The sequence below is a fragment of the Betta splendens genome, chromosome 9 (assembly GCF_900634795.4).
Source record: "Betta splendens chromosome 9, fBetSpl5.4, whole genome shotgun sequence".
Classification (NCBI taxonomy): domain Eukaryota; kingdom Metazoa; phylum Chordata; class Actinopteri; order Anabantiformes; family Osphronemidae; genus Betta; species Betta splendens.
Window position 1 is genome coordinate 26,147,615 of NC_040889.2, and position 20,363 is coordinate 26,167,977.

At 47.9% G+C, this 20,363-nt stretch overlaps 1 protein-coding gene across 8 annotated transcripts in view; it reads right to left on the reverse strand.

The window, feature by feature from the left end:
• The window catches only part of slc20a2 (solute carrier family 20 member 2), a 31,319-nt gene extending 11,596 nt beyond the window's left edge, over positions 1–19,723 (reverse strand). For 2 of the 8 annotated variants that reach the window (XR_008695505.1, XM_029160309.3), the window contains exons 1-4: positions 19,264–19,714; positions 2,812–3,393; positions 821–961; positions 310–395 (exon numbers count right to left, since the gene is read on the reverse strand). Coding sequence is in view for 7 of the 8 variants with exons in the window: in XM_029160309.3 (XP_029016142.1) it covers positions 310–395; positions 821–961; positions 2,812–3,100 (516 nt within the window). In the remaining variant the exon portion in view is untranslated. Of the gene's footprint in view, positions 1–309; positions 396–820; positions 962–2,811; positions 3,394–7,686; positions 7,705–8,496; positions 8,620–10,113; positions 10,267–13,942; positions 14,279–19,263 lie in introns of those variants that run through there. The other 6 variants (XM_029160310.3, XM_029160314.2, XM_029160312.3 and 3 more) reach the window with 6 other exon arrangements.
• Positions 19,724–20,363: the final 640 nt, after the last annotated feature.

Sequence of the window (20,363 nt, forward strand, 5' to 3'; positions counted from 1 at the left end):
AGTCGCGACCTTAGGATGAGCTACAACACTCTTTTCTTCCTCAGCTGCCAGAGTTTGTCTGTTATGTAACAGCAGATCAGTGGGTGTTGCCAAATCAACTGGATTTGTCTCTGTGCTAAAGTTCTTTGGACAGGCCTGCGAGTACACGTGTCTGAGTTCACGGCTTCCAACCTGTGGCCAAACGGCTCACTCCACAGATCAGCCAGGAACCCGAGGCTACGCGGTCAACACAGACGTTAAAGGACAAGCGTGATGAAGCCTGTGATGCATTAATAAAAAAGGTCCTGTGCGGAAGCTCCCAGGTTTCACCTTGTTGAGGATCAAGCGCCTGATGATCAAGAAGAGCAGCCCCGACATGAGTCCAGAGAGCAGAGGGGAGATGAACCATGAGGCCACTGGAGGAGAGGAGAGAATGTAAACAACAGCCCACCAAACACGGCTCCACGCTCAGAGCATCACTCATCTGACACTTATTATTCTTCATAAAACCAGTCTGTGCAATAAACACGAGCAGGAGCCAGAGTTTGCTTCTGCGGTGGAGAATAGCGGAGTGTATTTGTGTATTTTATAATAAAGTCACTCGTCCACCGGGGCTCCTAACGGCAGAGACACTGCCATCGGTCTCGCTAACAGATTCCTTGATGTGTGGAGCGGCCAAGGGAGTCGTCCGAGCCGCCCACTGAATCTGATAACGGCAGATTCGCGCGTATCCACAGAACTGCTGCGTGTTCCACAGCAGTTCTGTGGATACGCGCGATGCCACCCAACACTTCGAACCCGACGCAGGCGCGGCTGGATGTGAATGAGCCCGGGTGTTTACCGATCTTGACGAGCTGCATCCACTGGACGCCCTTGGTGCCGATGGCCACCATGGAGAAGCCGATGGTCGCGCCAACAATGCAGTGAGTCCCAGAGACGGGCAGTCTGAGGAAGGAGGCGATTAGCTGCCAGACAGCGGAGCCTGGGAGCACACACGCACACACACACACACACACACACACACACACACACACACACACACACACACACACACACACACACACACACACACACACACACACACACACACACACAGGTTTATACCATCAGAAAGCAGTCAGATCGTGTTATAGTTTGTGGCTTATTATTACTGGGCTCAGGTTGTGACAATGACCGGTCCACGGACGGCGGCCCTGTTTTAAAGCTGGCACACTTTAACCTGCACTTTATGCTTCAGTGCACGCTGAGAAACGGCAGACCCGTCATCTTCAGCCGCCGCAGAGCCGATTTCAGCAGCATTAAAGCAAACCTGCCCTGACAGGACGTAAACATCAGCGTGGAAACAAACGCACACACAGTAATCACAGTGATTACACCACGGGATTATGGATTTCCAGCCTTAACAAAGACACGTTTTAAGACGCGCTGCGAGTCAGAAACAAACTGCAGACACGAATAATAGCTCATTCATGGGGCATCGTTCATTTTCCAGCATAAAAATCCTCCTGGGTTTTGGCAGCAGCAGTTTTCCAGTGGTAAATTTGCTTTTATTTTTCATGGGCAACAAGTCCATTATTTAAAGTCCTCAGTGTCTCATTGTCACGTTTGCCCCCAACTATGAATGGTTTCTACAGTATTGTTTTTGTGCACAAAGCCTCAAAGCCCGATAAAGACAATGCCAGCGTTTTCCTGCTTTTATCACATGATATCAGTTCAAACTTATTCTAACTGTGACCACGTCAGCGCAGGGACTTCCTGTTGGACCTCGAGGTCCCCCACCGCTCGCTGGCCCCCACACCTCCACTCAGCCACAGAGAATCCCCCGTGCATAATAGCGCCGTATTTACCCCCGGTTCCCAGCAGTCGGTCCGTCGTTAAAGTGGGATTGTCTCCACGGGCGCCCCATTGTTTTCTGCTGTGTGCCAGCGGCTCAACGAGGCAATCCAAGGCTGCCGTCGATGCGCAGCTCACACGAAAGCAGCTCGCGCCTCGCGGGAAACGTGTGTGGGGAGTGGACAGCGTTAAGGCCGCTCAGAGAATCCACCCGGGAGACGTCTGCACTGCTGCAAGGTCGTCTAACTTTAATACAACTTTCTACTGAGGCTCCTTTAAAAGTCTGCAAGGACAAAACCAAAGTGTGACGATCATGAAGTAAAGAGCGAAGTTTGAGTGAACAATCATTTAAGTTCTGCCTGAGCTGAAGGAAAAACACTGATTACAGGTTAATGTCATTTTGTAATTGCGTTTTGTAGCAAGGGGAAATGACAGCATTCATACTGTACGACACACACAATCTGTGCGCGCTACAGACGGCGGCAAAGACTGACGGGACGCCGCGTGTGTGTTTGTGCCCTCGGGTGGAGATATGGTAACATTTAACGTGAGCTGAAGTGGATTCCAAAGGAGGTGTTTACAGGGGGCTCGGTTCACAGGAGCGGAGCACGCACTTCGGTTACTGTCAGGCTCCGAGGGAGCGGCAGTAAAGAGACCTTAATGAAATCCTGATACTAACGCACAAATTAAACTCCGAACAAAGGTTTATTATAGTGGGAGGATTTTATGTTCCAAGGCTTCACATGCACTTTTTATCATGACTGGTTCTCTAAAAATGTTTTTTTTAAACATTATTCTGGCTATTTTTCATCATAAAATCCTTCAAACGTCATAGTTTGCCTGAGCAACAAAGGTAGAAAATCGGGGCTGGTGGCAGTTTCATGGACTCACGTCGCCGCTGCGCTTCCACGTGACACAAACAGCTGGCCTCATGTTAAAGGCTGCGCGTGGGACCCGGACCGCTGTCACATGCACAAATAAACGCTGGTGCCGACTCACCGACCATGGCGCTGACCTCCCCCGCCATGAGCACGGGCACCGTGTCGTTGTACAGGCTGACGTCTATGATGCCCTTCCGGATGGTCTCGCCCACCTTGGCGCCGAGCAGCACCGAGCCCAGGGTCTCGAAGATGGACGCCAGGATGCACGCCTGCCTCAGCGTGACCACGCCGGAGCCCACGGCTGTGCCGAAGGAGTTGGCCACGTCGTTGGCGCCCACCGAGAAGGCCAGGATGAAGGCGATGATGAAGCCGATAATCACCATCCACAGATACGGATCCGTCTCCATCTCGATGCGATTTCAGCACAAGAGAAATCCAAGTGGAGGAGGAGCAATAAAAAAATAAATCTAAGATAAATCTTAAATATTCTAAAAAAACTGAAGTGCCTTGTGCGTTTGCAGCGGAGGACTTGTTAGGCCTGCTGCTTTTCTTGTCCCCTGGTTGTAAAGAGTTCGAGGGGAGAAGCACAGCCGCTAACTAAGCGTTTGGAGTTCAGTCCAAAAATTGGAGACTAGAGATGCTGGGTGCAGGGAGCATTCCATAGCTTAGTGTGAGACCGCCTGTCTGCACGCGCCTTCACCTGCGGGAGAAACGACAGAGCAGACACAGGAACGGATTAGTGTCATAAGCCTCGATCAGCCGGGTTCAACAGCAGCCACCGTCTGACAAGATCTCGCTGTGACATCCTCACGAAACCCAAAACAAGAGGAGGGACTAAGAGGGAGAGAGAGAGGAGGCAAAAGAGAAGGGCTGAGGATGGAGCCGTCGGAGACCGGGCTTCCGATGAAACGCAGAGAGCTCTTCAGTGGCAGCAACTGAGGACATGTCCGATAGCTGCAATAGGAAATCACAGTCCGCACTTCAGTGGAATCAAATCAGACCGTTCAGGCAGCCTGCTGTCAGCAGCCAGACTATAAAAAGACCGTAGTATCCAGACGGAGATGAGAGCAATGTTCCCAACATTAGAGCGGACTATTAACACCTTATCCCCACACAACAGGACAGCTGGTGTCTCTGCCAAACCTGCTTTTACATCACAGGTTTCTCCTGTGTCGCACACAGACTCAGCCTTTAAGAGGAACTGGACAGAGGTCACGTTGTTAAAGACAATTAAATGTTTCACATGACAAGAAACGAGGCTGTCTGATCAACTAGTTTTAGTATAAACAGACGTGTTAATGACCAGCAGCATCTTACGCTGCTGACCCGTCGGCCCAGCTGTTCACCGGATGACAGGCAAAAGGCTCACGTGTGTCTGGCAACCAAATCACAGCTTTGCTGCAGCGTGGAAAAAAGGAAAACAACAAAAAAAGTCACCGCATGGACTTCAGTTGCGACTGCAATGCAGCAAGAACATCAGCAGTGAAGTTTTACTCCAGCTCGAGGTGCAAGAGTTCACTGTAAGTGAACAGAATGTCTGTTTTCAAAAACCAGTGGAAATGTTAGAATCTACTTTGAGTGAAATAAACTCAGTGTTACAAGTCTCAACAGAAATTCACCAATACTGAAATGTTATCTTCTGGTCCATTCAGATACAATATGTTCATCTGCACTGATGTCCCAAATACAGGCAAAGACTGTTGTGTAATAATTGTGTAATAGGTGCACAAATAACTAATGAGAAGGGATCAAATCAGTGACTTTTCCTTCAATCCCACTAATGATCTACTGACCGCGTGAAGAGCGCTTAGATCCACTGGAGCCGCTTGTTAGAAGTTCTTCGAGGCCCTGACAGGCTTTTAAAACGGATGAGGCCACCAACACTGAAGCCTCGGGTGGCCCCCGCGAAAAGCTCCGCACCACAGACATCTTAGTCTGCGTTTGTTCTCCTCTTTCCCTTTAGTCTATGCCACATAATGGGACTTATTTCTTAGGGGGTTAATGGCTGCACATTCCCTTCCATGGTTAAGGCCATTTTTAATGGGGAGCCTTCCATGTAAATAGCTCGAAGGCCCGACTGGTACTTTCTCCCAGCGTGAACGGGCCGTGTGCTCCTCGTCGCGTGGGGGCAGGCTGTTCTTCTCTAAACAGCCTGTGGAAACTTCTGGCTCCCTCCTCCTGACCCAGAGCTCCATCTGGAACAGCTGAGGTTGGATACTGTACTCCTACACTTTAACCTTCACTGAGACACGCACGCACGCACACTTCTGAATATTCAAATTGATCTTAGAGGAAGTAAAGCAGTGTGGCAGCGATGCACTGATCCCTGAGGGGAGAATCTCTTTTCGCCCGCTTCCCTCCAGAGCGGAGGATCAGAGTCATAGATAAGAACCCTGGACTTAAAGGTTTAGAGGCTCACACGCAGAGGTGTGATACTCTCTTGGTCAAACCTTAAATAATGAACGTCCATTAACATACCTGCTGCTTAAATATTAACCTAGCTAATAATTATTGAGCAAACATACAGTAGCAGCAGGAAGCTCAATTATTTTTCCCTTAATGCGCTCTGAGCCTGGTTTTGTTTAAAACCTTTACTCCATTCTTTAAAAACCTACTGTTAAATACCTTTAGAGGAACCAACAACATGCTGTGGAAATGTTCACTGTGGGGCAACACCACTGCCACAATAGGTTCACCCTCGACCCAATCAGAACCAGTGGAAACGGTCTTTCCACTGGTCAAACTCGTCAAAAAGAGACCACAGACACTGCACATTTAAAGTCAGAAGGAAGGCAGGAAAAAGGAGCAGGAGTCACTTTCACGTGGGCGGCAGCAGGCAAGTACCAGCCTTTATGATCAGCCGAGCGATTAGTTCACGCTTAAGGCCAGCTCACATAGCGCCACTCCCAGGTGCGCACACACATCCCACTTTCTCCGAGGCCGAAACCCGTATGATTCATGCAACCTGCGTCGTTCTCACGCTGGCTGCTGAATCTCCAAAGCGCCGGCAGAGAGATCCCGGTCCAAAGGCGACTGAAGGAAATGTGCTGCAGCGCCACCAGCGCTTCCCGGGTCAGGGCACGAGTGCCGAGGGCCAAATCAAACAACGCACAGCAACCTTCACCCCATAATGTGGAACTCCTGTGTCCTGATGTGGGAGGAAACACTTCACATCCCTGGTTTGGCTTAATGAAAAGACCACCTCTTCTACTTGAATAGACAGTAATATAGATGAATAAGTTCATTAAAACACTGGGTGATTAGCTCCAAACATACAGCCTTTTGGGGGAGAGAGGCGCAACCCTGCGTAAAATATCAGTCACTGAGCTTTTAGTTATGTAACACATGCTACTAAGAGCGGGTCAAAGTCCTGCCTCCTCTATAAGGAAACTTCCTTAAAATTAGGTGATGGACTAAACAAGAGCTCCTGCAAGTCACTCATGCAAATACATTCAAATGCACACAACATATGCAAACTAGAGAAAGGCTTTAAGTCATATTCCTGTGATGCAACATACACAGAGTTCATCTGAAATGGAGTTTAGCCAACAGGCCGCAAACACGACCTGCAGAGAATTTCACATTTCAACTAAAACACCGGGAATCAGTCAGTTTTCATGCGGTTTGAAATCCTCAACATAAAGTCGATGAATTCGATTTCTCTCCTCTTTTTGAAGGAAGCTCAGTTCAATTTAAATGTGACGTCATTCATCTGGCAACTTAAGGATCACAAACATAAAACTGAAGGTTCTGTCCAAAGTGTTTCACGGCCACTGTCCAAGGTGCTGAATGTGAGACCACCAGCTGTGGAAGCTGTGGGAGGCGACGCTTGGCTTTTGTTCCCACTTAGAGATACTTAATTACATCACAGCGCGTCCACTGGGGCTTTATCCAACATGTCGAACTATCATGAGCTTGAGTAAGAAGCCATTAACCCGGATTTTAATTTGTTACTTTCATTTACTAAAATATGCCAGTTCTCATTTAACCAGCTTTTATTCAATTTGTAGATTTGACTTTTTTTTTTTAAATCCTTCATTTCTGTGTTGATAAAATCAAACTTCTTCAGGGCAGCTGTGACTCAAATAGTGGACTGGTTCATCCCCCTATCACTAGCAGAGCGAGCTCAGGAGCCCTTTGTTCATATGTGTCCTTGAACAATTGCAAAACAAAACACAAACACACATTCATTTCTCTTTCTCTGCCAAGGTGAAAAAGCACCGCGTAACAACACGAAGGATGAAAGGAAGAAATGCTGCCCCTTCGGAAGAAGCGACAGTCTGAGGTGACACGCTTTTGAAGAATATTTCTGTCGGTGTCAGGTGGCAAAACGTTCACATAATGAGGCTGCTGACACACACACACACACACACACACACACACACACACACACACACACACACACACACACACACACACACACACACACACACACACACACACACACACGGAACTGACTTATGCTCAACTTGAAATGAAGAATATTTGCATTTCCAGCTGCTCAGCTGCATTAGCATCCAAGCACCGCAGCCTCTGGAAGCGTGTGCAGCGTGAAACCACTCCAACTGTTTGCTCCCGCTGACATTCAGCGCTCAAGGATCTGCCTGAGAAGCCACTGCACCGCAGTCCCATCCGTCACGAGCTCCAGCCTGCACTGACACACAGCTGCACTATCCACGCACTGGTTTGAGCTGAAGAAACCAGAACTAGAGCGAGCACACACACACACACACACACACACACACACACACACACACACACACACACACACACACACACACACACACACACACACACACACACACACACACACACACACAGCCTCAGATGATGACTCACGGCAGTCTGTCACCAACGCTGCTTAATTGTTGCATCTGAAAAACGGGCGACTGCAGACGGTGCCGTCAAACGTACAGACTGGTTTACGTTGGGAAAGAAGTCAGACAGGCAGGAAAGTAGAGAGACAGAGCCTGAAGCCTGGAAATCTACTCACCTTCATGTCTCCTTACGTCTGCGGAAGGTGAGAGGGAGAAAGAGAGATGAATAAATGTCAAGACAGAATGAAGGTAAAAAGGGGAGAAATATAGAAAACACAAGAGTTGAAGGCGTGATGGGCAGAAACTCAAAGTGAGGAGAGAAGCAGAGACGGCAAGTGGTGATCAGCAGGTTGTGGTGTTGTTGCAGGAAAGAGGAGGGAGCGAGCGGCGGAGTCTAGACTGCCTCTTAAAGGAGAGTATCCGCATCCAGCGCGCACAACAGCAAATGACAGTAGCAGCGGAGGCTGAGGGGCTCCGCTGACTGGCTGCGTGTGCACAGGGAGAGGAGGCGGCCAATGAGCAGGAGCGGAGCAGGATCACAGCGAGGGAGCGAGGAGTCGGAGGAGACGTGAGGGAGAGCGGGCAGACGAACCAAGGGCATTCAGAGACCTGGACTCTGGTCGCGGCCAGAGGAGAACGATCCACGTGCGTGAACCTGAAGCCAACAGTCTGATCCTTGTCACCGTCACTCAACCTGATGACGGGATCACTTTCTCTCTGCTCCACAATCGTCTTCATGCGCGGCTCCCGATGACACGCTGAAATACCGTGGAGCAGAGTTGCTGCAGATGCATCGGTGACACAACAAAGACACATGAAACCTTCTGCTCACACTTCAGAGGGGAGCGGCACGGAGAAACGAGGCCACAACTGAACCCTCTGCTTTGCAAATGTTTGTTCAGACTTCACAAAAAAACTACCGGCCAATCAGAACACACGCAAGCGACCCACACCCGGCCTCACGCACTTCAAAGCCCACTACTCACGTGCAGCACTGGTGCTGAGCATCACGTCTCCTGTTCTCACATAACGCACGAGGACTTGAGCAGAGGCGATACCTTCACCAGTCCTGCACTGCTCTGTCTGAGCCAGCGTTAGAGTTCCTGCAGCCCCCCCCCATCATGTCTCACTCATCCTCTCCTTTTTCGCCCCCCCCCCCCCGCCTGCTAAAAGCCTCTCTGCGTCAGCTGCACCTGCTGCCTCCGACTCGGCTTCGCAGCGGGGAGGCGCTGTCTCCTAGAACCCAAACAAGCACACACGCACGCACGCACCGCGCGCCGTTGAGATGGGTCGGCCCCCGCGGGCAGGAGGGGGTCGCTCCAGAATCACAACAAGGGCGCGCATGACTGCAAAGAGCATGTTGCTCTCAACACATAAATTCCTTCGCTCGCCTTGTTTTCCCTCGCCGAGCGTGGGACTGCACTGCAGCGCTGTGTCGCTCCCAGGAATCTACCCGTCCTAGAACTGTTGCTGAAACACACGGGTTTTTAAGCCTCTCCAGTCCACACATTTATTTTATGGCACCTAAATCAGCCACTACGCAGCTTTCAAACTTGCTTCAGTCGCTGACATGGAGAGTGAAGTCTGATGACCTGCCTCGAGTCGAGTAATAAACTTCCAAAAGAAACCTTAAGATGCTGTAGCATCAAATTACCAATTAGTAAAACTCAAGCAACTACGATAAAAAAAATAAATAATAAAGATTTTGACTTTTGATCTAAGAGCAGCTGTTTTTGTTCCCCACCACAGTAACTAAATACAAGGCAACAGATCCTTATTTTCCTTTTTTTTTTTTAAAGGTCCTATTTTTTCAGCTATAAAAGTTTGTTGGACATTTCTGGCTCAAATATCAAATGGTTCAGAATGAATAATTACTTCCTTCAAAAGGTTTTCTGCTGGTACGTGGTTTTATTTAATGAAAGGCTTCAAAAGTCATTCCTTCTTTGAATGTGAATCAATTAATCGGGGCCTTTTTATATTTCTGCAGGATGGATTTCTGAAGCACATGTCAAATTTTGTACTTTTGCTTTATTAAAGGTTTGTTTCCAGTCTATGGTGTTAAAAACTAACACTTGATCATCTTCAATGCAGCTTCACACGATGCCGAATAACAGAAAGGTCCATCTCATTCTTTACAGACAGAGCAAATAGGTGAGCTTTTAAAAACACTAAACCCACGGCGCGCTACAACAGCAAACAATCGGGTCCCCCTCCGACTCCCAGCGTCGAGTACGGCTCGTGTTTAAACACTCTTTAAGGTCAACTCTCTCTGGTTTCAGTGGAGACTGTGCAGGGATTTCACTCCTGAAGACTGAATGTACGACCGCTGTGTCGGAGACGGACGAGCGCCGCGTTCGCGGCCGTTTCAGCAACACACAAACAGAATCCACTCGACACGGTTTTAACAAATAAATGAAGATGTGAACATGCACAAACACACAATGGATGAAAACCACAAAAGCTTAAAATAGATGCGACACAAAGCACACAGGGCTCAGGATAATGCTTTTAGACGAGCAGAAACTATTAGTCACCTCTGAGAATAAAGCGCGCTCACAACAGGGACACTAATGTGCCCCACAGATAAATATAGTGCCAACTACCTTATTAACCACAGCAAGGGGCCCGTGTTGTTGGCGAGGCTTCCCCTCACGACCACTGACACAATCAGGTCTGCTGCCTCCAGCACCAACAATTGAGGCTTTCTACAGTCGCAGTCTTTCAACCATCAGCCTCTATGTGGAGGAGTCATCTTACCCATGACCCTCTGTTTGTGCTCTCACCCCCTCCCACATCCAGCAGGACCATTCCAGTAACAGCCCAGGTCCCCTGTGACTCTGCCTGTCCTCCTCTTTACTCCCTGTCACTGTCTACTCGTCCCGAAATGTGGACGTGTACTGGCAAAGTGACCTCTGCCTCACCTGCTGAGACCACCCATCTATCAACCATGGTACCGGGGCAAAGAGGTCAAATGCTACAGGTACAATCACAGGTACAAGACGTTTTGCAGAGGACATGTTTTCCAGTTCCCGTCCCAGCTGTCAACTGACAAATGAAAGGTTGCATCACAACCTTTCTCCGACGTGGAGCTGTGAAAATGCCAGCGTTGTGTTGTCGTGTGTGGGAGGGAGCGCTCGCTCCTAAGCTGGATCCAGCGGCCTGTGCCCTCCTGCTCTTAATCTTGGCCCGGCGCACATGACCCGGCTAACAGCATTATGGGGTGCTTTGATTGGACCTGCTGCTGCGAGCGCGCAGCGGGAGATGTGGCGACACCGGAACACTGGCTCTTGTGCTTTGCCACCACTTTGCAGGAATGTTAGGCCTCTACACAAACACACGCACGTGCACGCTGCATGGGCCATAGGTCTAAATCTCAGCGTCCACAGCTGACGGAGCGAAAGCGCAGACACGAGGCCCGGCAGATTAGTCCTTCAAATCAGTGAGTCAGCGGATTAGCTGGCACCGTGTTTTATGTGAAAACTGAGGTTAATGCTGCAAAACGTGCTGCTGGCATTAGCCGCGGGTGATAGAACAGAGAACGAGCCGCAATATCGGCGCTCGGAGCCGTCGCAGCGGGGGGAGGAATTTCACATGACGTCTTCAGCGGCAATCCTTAAATCGCATCAAGGGGTCTCGCCAGAAGTGTGTGTACATAGCATGACGTTTCAGAAACACACTGGTCTCCAGCCTGTGTCAAATGCCACTTGTGTCTCAATTCATAATGTATTAATATGAAGACTGTTAATATTAGCACAGAGACTTTTTGTGTTGATGTACCCGCATATTAGCAAATATGACAAACTCATGACATACAGATCATCTTTTATACCTAAATGTATGAAACTGAAACTAGTAGACGCACCGTTTACTGCCACTAAACACATTTGTAAACCAGTCACAATGTTAAATTCAGCTCCGTGAGCAACATCCCAATCTTACACAGCAGGAAGTCTACGGCTACAGCTGCTGCGACAAACACTGATCCCACTGACGCTTGTCGTTTGCATCATACATATGCAGGAGGATGGTCAGAGAACATGTATTAAACCCTTCTGAGATTAGTACTGAGGCTCTAACACCATCAGCATGTATACAGTGTCTACTACAGAGTAGCTTCAGCCATGTGAGAAGGAGGCGGTCAATGAAGCTGGTCAGTTGTTGGGGAATTCAGCTCAGCGTGTCTTCGCTGTGGCAGATGGACTCTGTTATAATGCCTTGGGGAAGATATTTCTGCTATGTCCTTGAAGAGTTCTAATCTCCGCAGGAAAGGGAATCTTTAAAAACAAATACAAAAAGAATAAAACAATAACAATATCAATGAAGTCAATATGAAAAGGAGGATTTTCACAAAAATGGTAAAAAGTACATTCAGATCTTTGAATGAAACAACTGAAAAAGATGAAAAGGTTTAAGGCAGATGTTTTCCATCAGGTGAGCAGCAAAAACGCTGGTGGCAGCTTTAAGATCCACCACTAACCGGGCTAATCTTAAATTTACACAGTGATCTTAGCTATTCATTAAATGTTTGCAGGTACTCATGGTACACGGTGCTTTTCAATTTTAAGGTGTGGTGTTCATTTCATACTTGTGGTTACACCCAGACACACCTGGTGTATTAGCTCCAAGCTTCAATTTCATTGCCCCCGAGGGGAAATCTGTTTTGCAACCTTCTTTGGTTCAGTACTGCCTTGAAGCGGAGCTGGTGTAGGGGACAGTATCGTTAGGGGCTGACGTGCGGCTTTCTTTGTGTCGCAGCATGTCCAACGCTGAAGGAAACTCAATGTGACAAGTGGTCTGCTGGTGTTCCGGTGATGGAGGCTACATGGGGGAGAGGGGCAGCCGCGCCGGGGTCACTTCTAATCCTGTAGCGGTGAATCATTTCCACCCAAAGCCTCAAGTCAGAACATCAGGAAGAGGCACAATGAACTTCACGTCACAACAAACACCAACCCATAACGACCAAGAACTCCCTGTCAACATCTGTGAGAACATTGTGGCATGACACAAATCAGAGAAAGAGGATAAAACGGTTTGCACGGTGGCCCCATTAGGTTTAAAATGATCCAAAACCTCACTACTGGAGGAGTAAACACAATGAACCCATTAGGCTTCAGTAGCGCAAGGCAGCACTTAACAACAACTGCCGAACCCCTGAAGAAAACCTGCTCCACAGTTCATGTGACCTGCTCACGCGAGGTCTCAACCTTCAGGACAATGAAACGAATGGCCAAAGACAAGAAAGAAAGGATCAGAGGCTTTAAGACAAATCTCTGTTTGTCCTTGGACTTTCCCATTCAAAGGTTAAATCCCACATGTTTTCTGTGGTGAGAGCTTGACATGACAATTCACATTCAACATGGCAGGGTAAGAATGAGAACAACTGCCTGAATCCACGAGTGAGGAGCTGTAATCGACAGAAACATGCTCCTTTAAAGTACTACAGTAGAAATACTCGACTAAAACTGTGACGTTGACAATGTGTTGATAACTGACAACACCTTGAGTTGAACCCAAACTTCTTAACCTATCGCTGACAGGACCCACTGCCCCAAACCACAGGCGGAGGTCTCAGTTCAGATCGTGTCAAACACGTACAGGCAACAGAACGCAGCATTTTATTATAGATTTGGACCAGTACCGGCTGTTAACAGGTTGTTGACCGCGGCTCAGACTGAAATCGGGTAAGCCTTCACAGCATTATTGGGGGCTCACTTACTGTAGCGCCATAGTGGGACTGGAATGCATGAAATATTATGAAGATGTCATCACCTGTTCAGTAACGGGAACCCTGAAGGTTTTCAACAATATTTAATCCCTGTCTCCCATAGTTTGCCTGTCTGACATTACCCTACAACAGCTCCTCTGCTCCAGGTGTGTGAAGGCTCAGAGTCACCCAGGTGGAGGTTATCGGTCCTGAGCAAGCCTGTCGGCTGAGAGGCTGGAAAACGCCCCATTCACTAGTTTCCCTTCGCTTTCTTATACTGTAGTACTGGAGTATTTTTGGTGCCAACAGGTTTTCCAGGCTCGGTTCCAAAACAGCTTTATGATTAGACTCTCATATATCAAAAAGAGAGCCCATTATATGATTTACCATTATTAAAACAAGAGCAACAAGACCTGCTTTAGAGCCCTGATCATATTCACTGCTCAGTTTGATTACTCTTATTTCTGTTTCTGAGCTTAAGGCGAGACTCAGCGTATTCATTCTATCTGCACTTGTACATGTCAAGCCGGGCAAATGAAGCACATGATTTCATTGACCTAAATCCACCAATTCAAAGTACAATAGCATTTAACGTAAAAAACGACATTGTTGGACAAAACTGCCTTTGTTATGGACAATTCACCTCTAGCCTAGATCCCATATAAGGTAACGATGGAGAAAGACTAAGTAATCAACGCTAGACGTAAACAACAAAACCCTTCACTTACAGTGGAAGCAAGCAGGTGAAGTAGCGGCTAAGATCCCGTCTGAACAGAAGTAAACTAAAAGTAACCTATTGTGAAAAACAGGTTTTAAAATGCTGCGGTGTTGAGCAAGCTGCAGGCTAGAACTCTACTGGATCAATATCACATGATCTCTTGAGAAATTGTCAACAAACTTGATGGATGTGTGTCAGCCAAGAGGACTCGTTTATTTTAAGCGTCCAGCGACAAAATGTGCAAACACAACTTACAAATAACAGATTTTAGACAATGTCTGACACTCAAACGGTCCATTTCTGCATTCGTTTCAGTTTAATTTTGAGCATTTACATTCAGTTCCCACACACCATTGTTCTACGTAGCTTATCCCCACTCTGCACCGTGGCCTTTGGACAGACGCCGCCGGACTGGGTTCGGACCTCGCCGCTTTAAGCTGTGCTGCTTTCTGAAGTGTCACATATCCACCACTTGCTCTTGTTGCTAAAGGCAGCAGGGAGGAGGAATGGTTTGGCTAGAAATAGCAGCGTCACATGAGTGTGGGCAGTGACCAGCCAGCCAGCTGCGCATCCTTACATGGAGCCCTGCCCCATTCGCACAATCGAACGCAAGCGGGCGGAAGAACCGTCGGCACAACAGCAAACACCAGCGCACGATGCGTCGCCCCGCCACTCATCTGCGAGAGTTGTCACACGGTTCACTCCCCCGTGGGGTACGACAATGAGAAGCGAGTGGAAATGGACATGTGAGCGCACACCTGTTCAAACAGTTTCTACTGAGAAGGACTTTAGCACATGCAAAACAAGCAACTCAGGCCCTTTGTCCACGAGAGTCTGAAAAATGCAGCCTGGGATTTTAGGGTTATGCCTGTAAATCACAAAAATTCCACCTCCCTTTCAAAGGCTTTGCGCTTCAGTCAGACCTTCAACTCAAACACAAGCAACAAAAAGCATCAAAGCAACCCATGCTGCAAATATTTTAAATAATATTCAATACTTTTGGTCAATTTTTTTTGCTGCACATATTTTATTTACTTTCCCGAGGTCTTACGAAATTTAGAGAGAATTTGTGAAGACCAAGGGGATAGATTTGTTAACATCCAAATAACAAAATGTGTCTGCAACATGCACTGAGTCATCGTCCCAGATGCCAAGAATAACTTCCCTGGGTATTTCTCATTATTTCCTCCAGTGCTTTGCCATTAGATGCTCTCCCCAAACCTCAGAATGACCCCAGGCCTTAATAGGAGCATTATGACTCATTAAACTCAAGCAAGCCATAGGTGCACGCGGACAAAAGTACGTGACTGAGGCCAGTGAGAAAATAATGTCCATTCTGCCCTCTATAAATAAAAGTACAATGGCTCCCGGTTCAGCAGTGAGCCTGTCATTAGCATGGTTAACACCAGGCCAGCACCCAAACAAGAGGGGCTCTGTGTGGCAGCGCTTTGATACAGACCCTGCCACAAACATGAGGCCACCAGCAACACAACAAAATGGCTCTCAAGGCCTGAGTGGAGAGCCCGGACAGAGCCAAAAAAGAAAAAAAAGAAACAGGTCACAGAGACTCATGAGACTAGTATAAGCGGTCACACGCGAATGGGTAATAAATGGATAATAGATTACAGGACAGATCAAATGAGTTTCCTTGTTTTCTAAAAGAACAATGACTCTAAGGAAACCAAAGCTTAAAGAAGTGATGTTGTTCTGGATGGGTCACCCCTCCCAGTTTGAAGTGAGGGTCTCCTGCTTCGAACCAACAGACGCAGGAAAACCAAGAGGAAGCCTGCAGCCGCCAAAGCGATTAAATAACAGAGTCCGTGTTCACTGTAAAGACAGACATTTGTCAAATACCGCAACCATTACATGAGGACAATCTCAGTATTAAGAACCATTAAGACTCACTTTTGGGTCAAGGAAGAATGCAGCCTACGTGACAGCGGTAACGAGAGGACAACCTAGCATTATGGGATGGCAGCATTTTTATCGGTTGTGGACTTGCCACTAAACAGGAGTTCCCTGAAACCAGCTGCATATGGATACATGAGAATAAACCACAAGAATGTAAGTGTATAAAATGAGGACTTGAGAATGTTTGGGTCCACACACTCACTTAGGTCTGGTTAAATACTGAGGCGAAGCTGGTGGTTGTAAAGTAGTCCCATTAAGGGCTGAAATGGTTTGGATTATCTTCCAAAGCTTTAATGGGGCACTGACCGTGAAGTAATGTTTGCAATTAAATCATGCAGAGGTCACGGAGCTGCGATGGCTGAACGGCATTTTTTTTTTTAAAGCCTTTACCGTTTGTATTCGTCTCCCTTCTCCGTCATCAGCGCTCGCAGCTTTGCTTCCTTTATCTTCTTGGTTTCCTTTTACAACAGGAGCAGCCCTCACCTTTTGACCTGGCCCGCTCACCTCGCTCCTTCTGACCTTTGTTATTACAAGACAATAAAAGACGCCTCAGCTTCACGGGGCCGGGTGTGCGCTCAAACGCGTTTTTAAGCAACAGCATGAATGAAGCAACCCTTGTGCAGGCAAACACTCGCCGTGAACGTTTTCTATGCTATCGTGTGATGTTGCCATGGCGAAGCAGCGCACAGACATAACAGTGCGATTGTGCTCCGAGGGTGAGGTGGGCCGATCGGAGACAGACGGTGACACTTCCGGTCCCGGTGCCAACTGCCTTTCCGCCCACGGAGATCCAGACACACCCAGCAGCAGACGGGCCAGCCCTCCTGCATGAGTCCAGCATCATGGAAACTAAGACAGACTCCTGTTCCGTTTGCATACATTTAACTTTCTGCCTTTCCTTGGTTTTAGAAACCATGAACCCACATCTAACTGTTTGAATATTTTTAGTACAAACATGGCCAGGATCTCATTATTAGCCGCAGCTCATAATTGTGAGACTTGAATATAATTCATTTATACACAACAACAGCTGGAGGTAAACAAGTGTGTTTCTTCTAAACAGCTTATGTATAGTTTCTCGAAAGGGTGTGAAGTGAATGACTAATATAAAACTAACGGAGGTTGAAAGCTCTTTAGTAATAAAAACTGCAGGAGTCTCGTATGCATCAACTCCAACGACCCTAGAAGTTTTTTCCTATTTTTTTCCTCCTTTAACCTCCCAACAGGACAAATAGGGGCCGACACTGGTCTGTGGACGCTAAGTGACCCCTTACCCACCAGTCACTTGATACATGACCTCAACATAGCAGCACACGTGTGATACTTCTATGAAAACGGGTCCAATGCTGAGCTCTGTTGAACATGACAACAGTTGCACACGTGCGCATACTTGATACAAACATCTCTCCCCCGGAGACTGAACGTCCAAACCAACCTTTAAGCTGACAGCTTTAACTGCCTTTAAATGGGCCCTGCTTTGTGTTTCCTTTGAAGCATCTGGATTTGAGGGTTTGTGTAAAAAGAAATTCGATTGACAGCGTGTTTAAGCTGCGGCTGCGCCCTGTCGCCACAGAACCCCTAATTTAATGTGAATCACTCCGCTTCGGTGTAGTCGTCACACAAGAATTACACTCACAAAAGCCAGGTCAAAGTACAGTCACAATAACGATGGAAATTTTTAGTTACAGCTCAGTTAAAAGGGAGCGCGACAACAGCAACGCTCATTTATGCCGTCTGTCACAGAGGTCCGAGGAGATAGCAGCACTGCAGCTCCTGCAGACCTGCTGTGGTTCACAGCGACGTCAAAGTGAACAACACGTACAAGGCAGGTTCCCGTAGCAAATCGACCAAATGCAAAACAGCAGATTCGAGCGTGAGGGTGCAGGAACCTCAGTGTGGTTAGAAATCCCTGCCTGACCGTGTTTAAACCAGCGCAGAGAGCTTAGGAGGCCAATTCCAGGAGAGATGCCTACACTTGTGGTTACTACAGGTACACATGTGGGTAAAAGGTGGGACGAAATAGATTACAGTAAGATTTTCTAAGTATCCAAGGAGCTGTGTGTGTGTGTGTGTGTGTGTGTGTGTGTGTGAGAGAGAGAGAGGCTGGCATCATAGCGTTAACACTGGAGCTAACAGAAGCCTCAGACTGTGCGTCCATATGTTCACATAAAGCGGAAAGGTGTGTAAAAGCGGGGAAGTCATTAATCTGCGTATCTTATCAATATGTGCTTTCATATCGGTTTTATAACCTGCATGACTAGACAATGCACAGCAACCAGCGCTTGTGCTATTCTGGGTTTACTGGTGTGGGATTTTCAAATAAGGTTTTTATGGCATGAACCATCAGACAGAGCCCAGGATTCTTTTGTCTTTCTTAGTCATTCTTATCATATTTTGATTACTTATTAACCAACAATCCTAATGTTGTGTACTTCCACAGCATGTGGGCAACAGGATCAAATATCATTAATGGGGACGTTATTGTACTATAATTAGACTAATTCCAGGCAAAAATATCTGTAACTGGTAGAAGAAACAACATGAGTAGCAGAAATGATAAATTACTAAAAATACCGATAATCTTTTTATTTTTATTGATTTTGATCCACTTTTCACTTTAGTAAAGCACATTCACGACAAAGCTGGACTTCAGTTCACACACTTTTACAAGTCGATTAGGATTAGTGATGGAGAATTAGTGATGAATTTTATTGTTCAGTCGTTTGTGCGACGTAGACGTCACAACAAAGCCTGACCCTTCGGCAGAGCAGAAAAGCTACCTGAGGTGTCTGGGACACGCTAATTCCAACTCATTATTGGGCAATGGGGCGGCAAAGCAGGGGCACAACGCGCATGCGCAGCGTTCGGCCCGCCTTGTCGTTAAACAGTCTGCTTCGCGCACGAAAGGCTCCACAGAATGCAACGAATGAAACGCCAAATGATTAGACGCTCGCTGCACGCGCCGCTCGGAGCCAAGCGTCCTTTTGCTCGGCTTGCTCCAGTGACCCGCGCAGGTTCCGACCCGTGGCTGGGGCCGCCACGGTCCGAATCGGCGCTGTTGTAGTAGCGTCTTTCGCATGTGGAGCCACACACGTGTAGCAGCTCCTTCCACTCCCGTCGCGTGCGAGCGGTGGCAACAGTGTTGCAATCAAACAAAATGGAGCAGCTCGTGTCGAAGCGCACCGTTTTGCGTGGATGTCGACGAAATCCTTCACATTACGAGCCGGAGTCACGCAGCTCAGGAGCCGCGGCAGCTCCCGTACAGACGCATAGTTCACACATGACGCCGTATTCACTCAAACGGGCCTGTTTCCTCCCAAACGCAGCTCGCCACAAAGAAGGGCGCCCTGAAAGTGATTTAACAGCGTGGAGATCCAGTCCGCGGCGGTGGCGAGTCATAGCCACGCAAAATGTACTCACCGACGAAACAAGACACCCGCGCGCCGCTCCCTGCCTTCTCCCACAAACCGCCTCTTCCCGGGTTGCGTCGAAAAATGCCACCGATCTCCAGCAGCCGCAGTCGGTTTCCCCCCCCAGAAACGCGTTGCCCTCGACTCACGCGACCATGTTGCCCCGAACGTCGCCTGCTGCTCTCATCCGGGCGTTTAAGGGCTCGAGCCGTCGTCTCAACTCCGCTCAGGATGACAGCTTTGGGCTGAAGGAGGGGAGGATGGCGCGAGGCGGGCGCGGGAGGGAGAGAAGCGGGGTAGTGGTCAGTCTGATGAGGGCACGACGCGACGCGGGGAGGGGGCTTCGCCTGCGTGCGTTTAATGGCTTTAGGGCCGTCGTTGCGTTGTCATTTTTTAACAGAACATCATGCGGTTGCGCACAACAGGAGGATCCCCAGCGTCCAGATGTGTTGTGGCAACCCGTACCTCCAGATTAAGACGTCCTGACCTCTTCCACTCAGTGTCATGTCATTGTGGATTATTATATTATTTATGGTCAGAACGGGGAAGGCGCGTACGAGGCGCAGAAATATAACGGAAACCAAAAAAAAATCTGGTTATTACATCAAAAGCCTCCGTGACCGCGCTTCTTACTGCAAACAATGAAAGACGAGATAACGGAATAAAAACCGCCTCGCGTGTCAAGGCTGTGATCAGTGGATCGGCAATATTTAATCCGACTAAATATCGCCATCTATTATGGCCACGGCCACGTGCGCGAGCCATAAACGCGTTACATAACGTCCGAGCCAGGCAACAACAGCGGGTGGGGGAGAGGGAGGAGGGGTCGTTCGGGCGGTAATTAAAGCAACCTCAGCTGCGTGATTTATATTTGCATCACATAAAGAAAGGAGAAGACGCAGATGTTTGTTTGTTGAACAGAAACGTTGAATAGTAAAATAAAAAATAGGAAACATCTATGACGTGTACAATTCTCAGAGTAGTGGCTTGAAATCATAAAGAAATGGGCTTAAATAATGTTAAAATGCAATATTAATTATATAATGATTAATTATTGAATATAATATCTTATTGCGGTGTGTGATTCCATTTGCAGATGTTTAAAGGGTT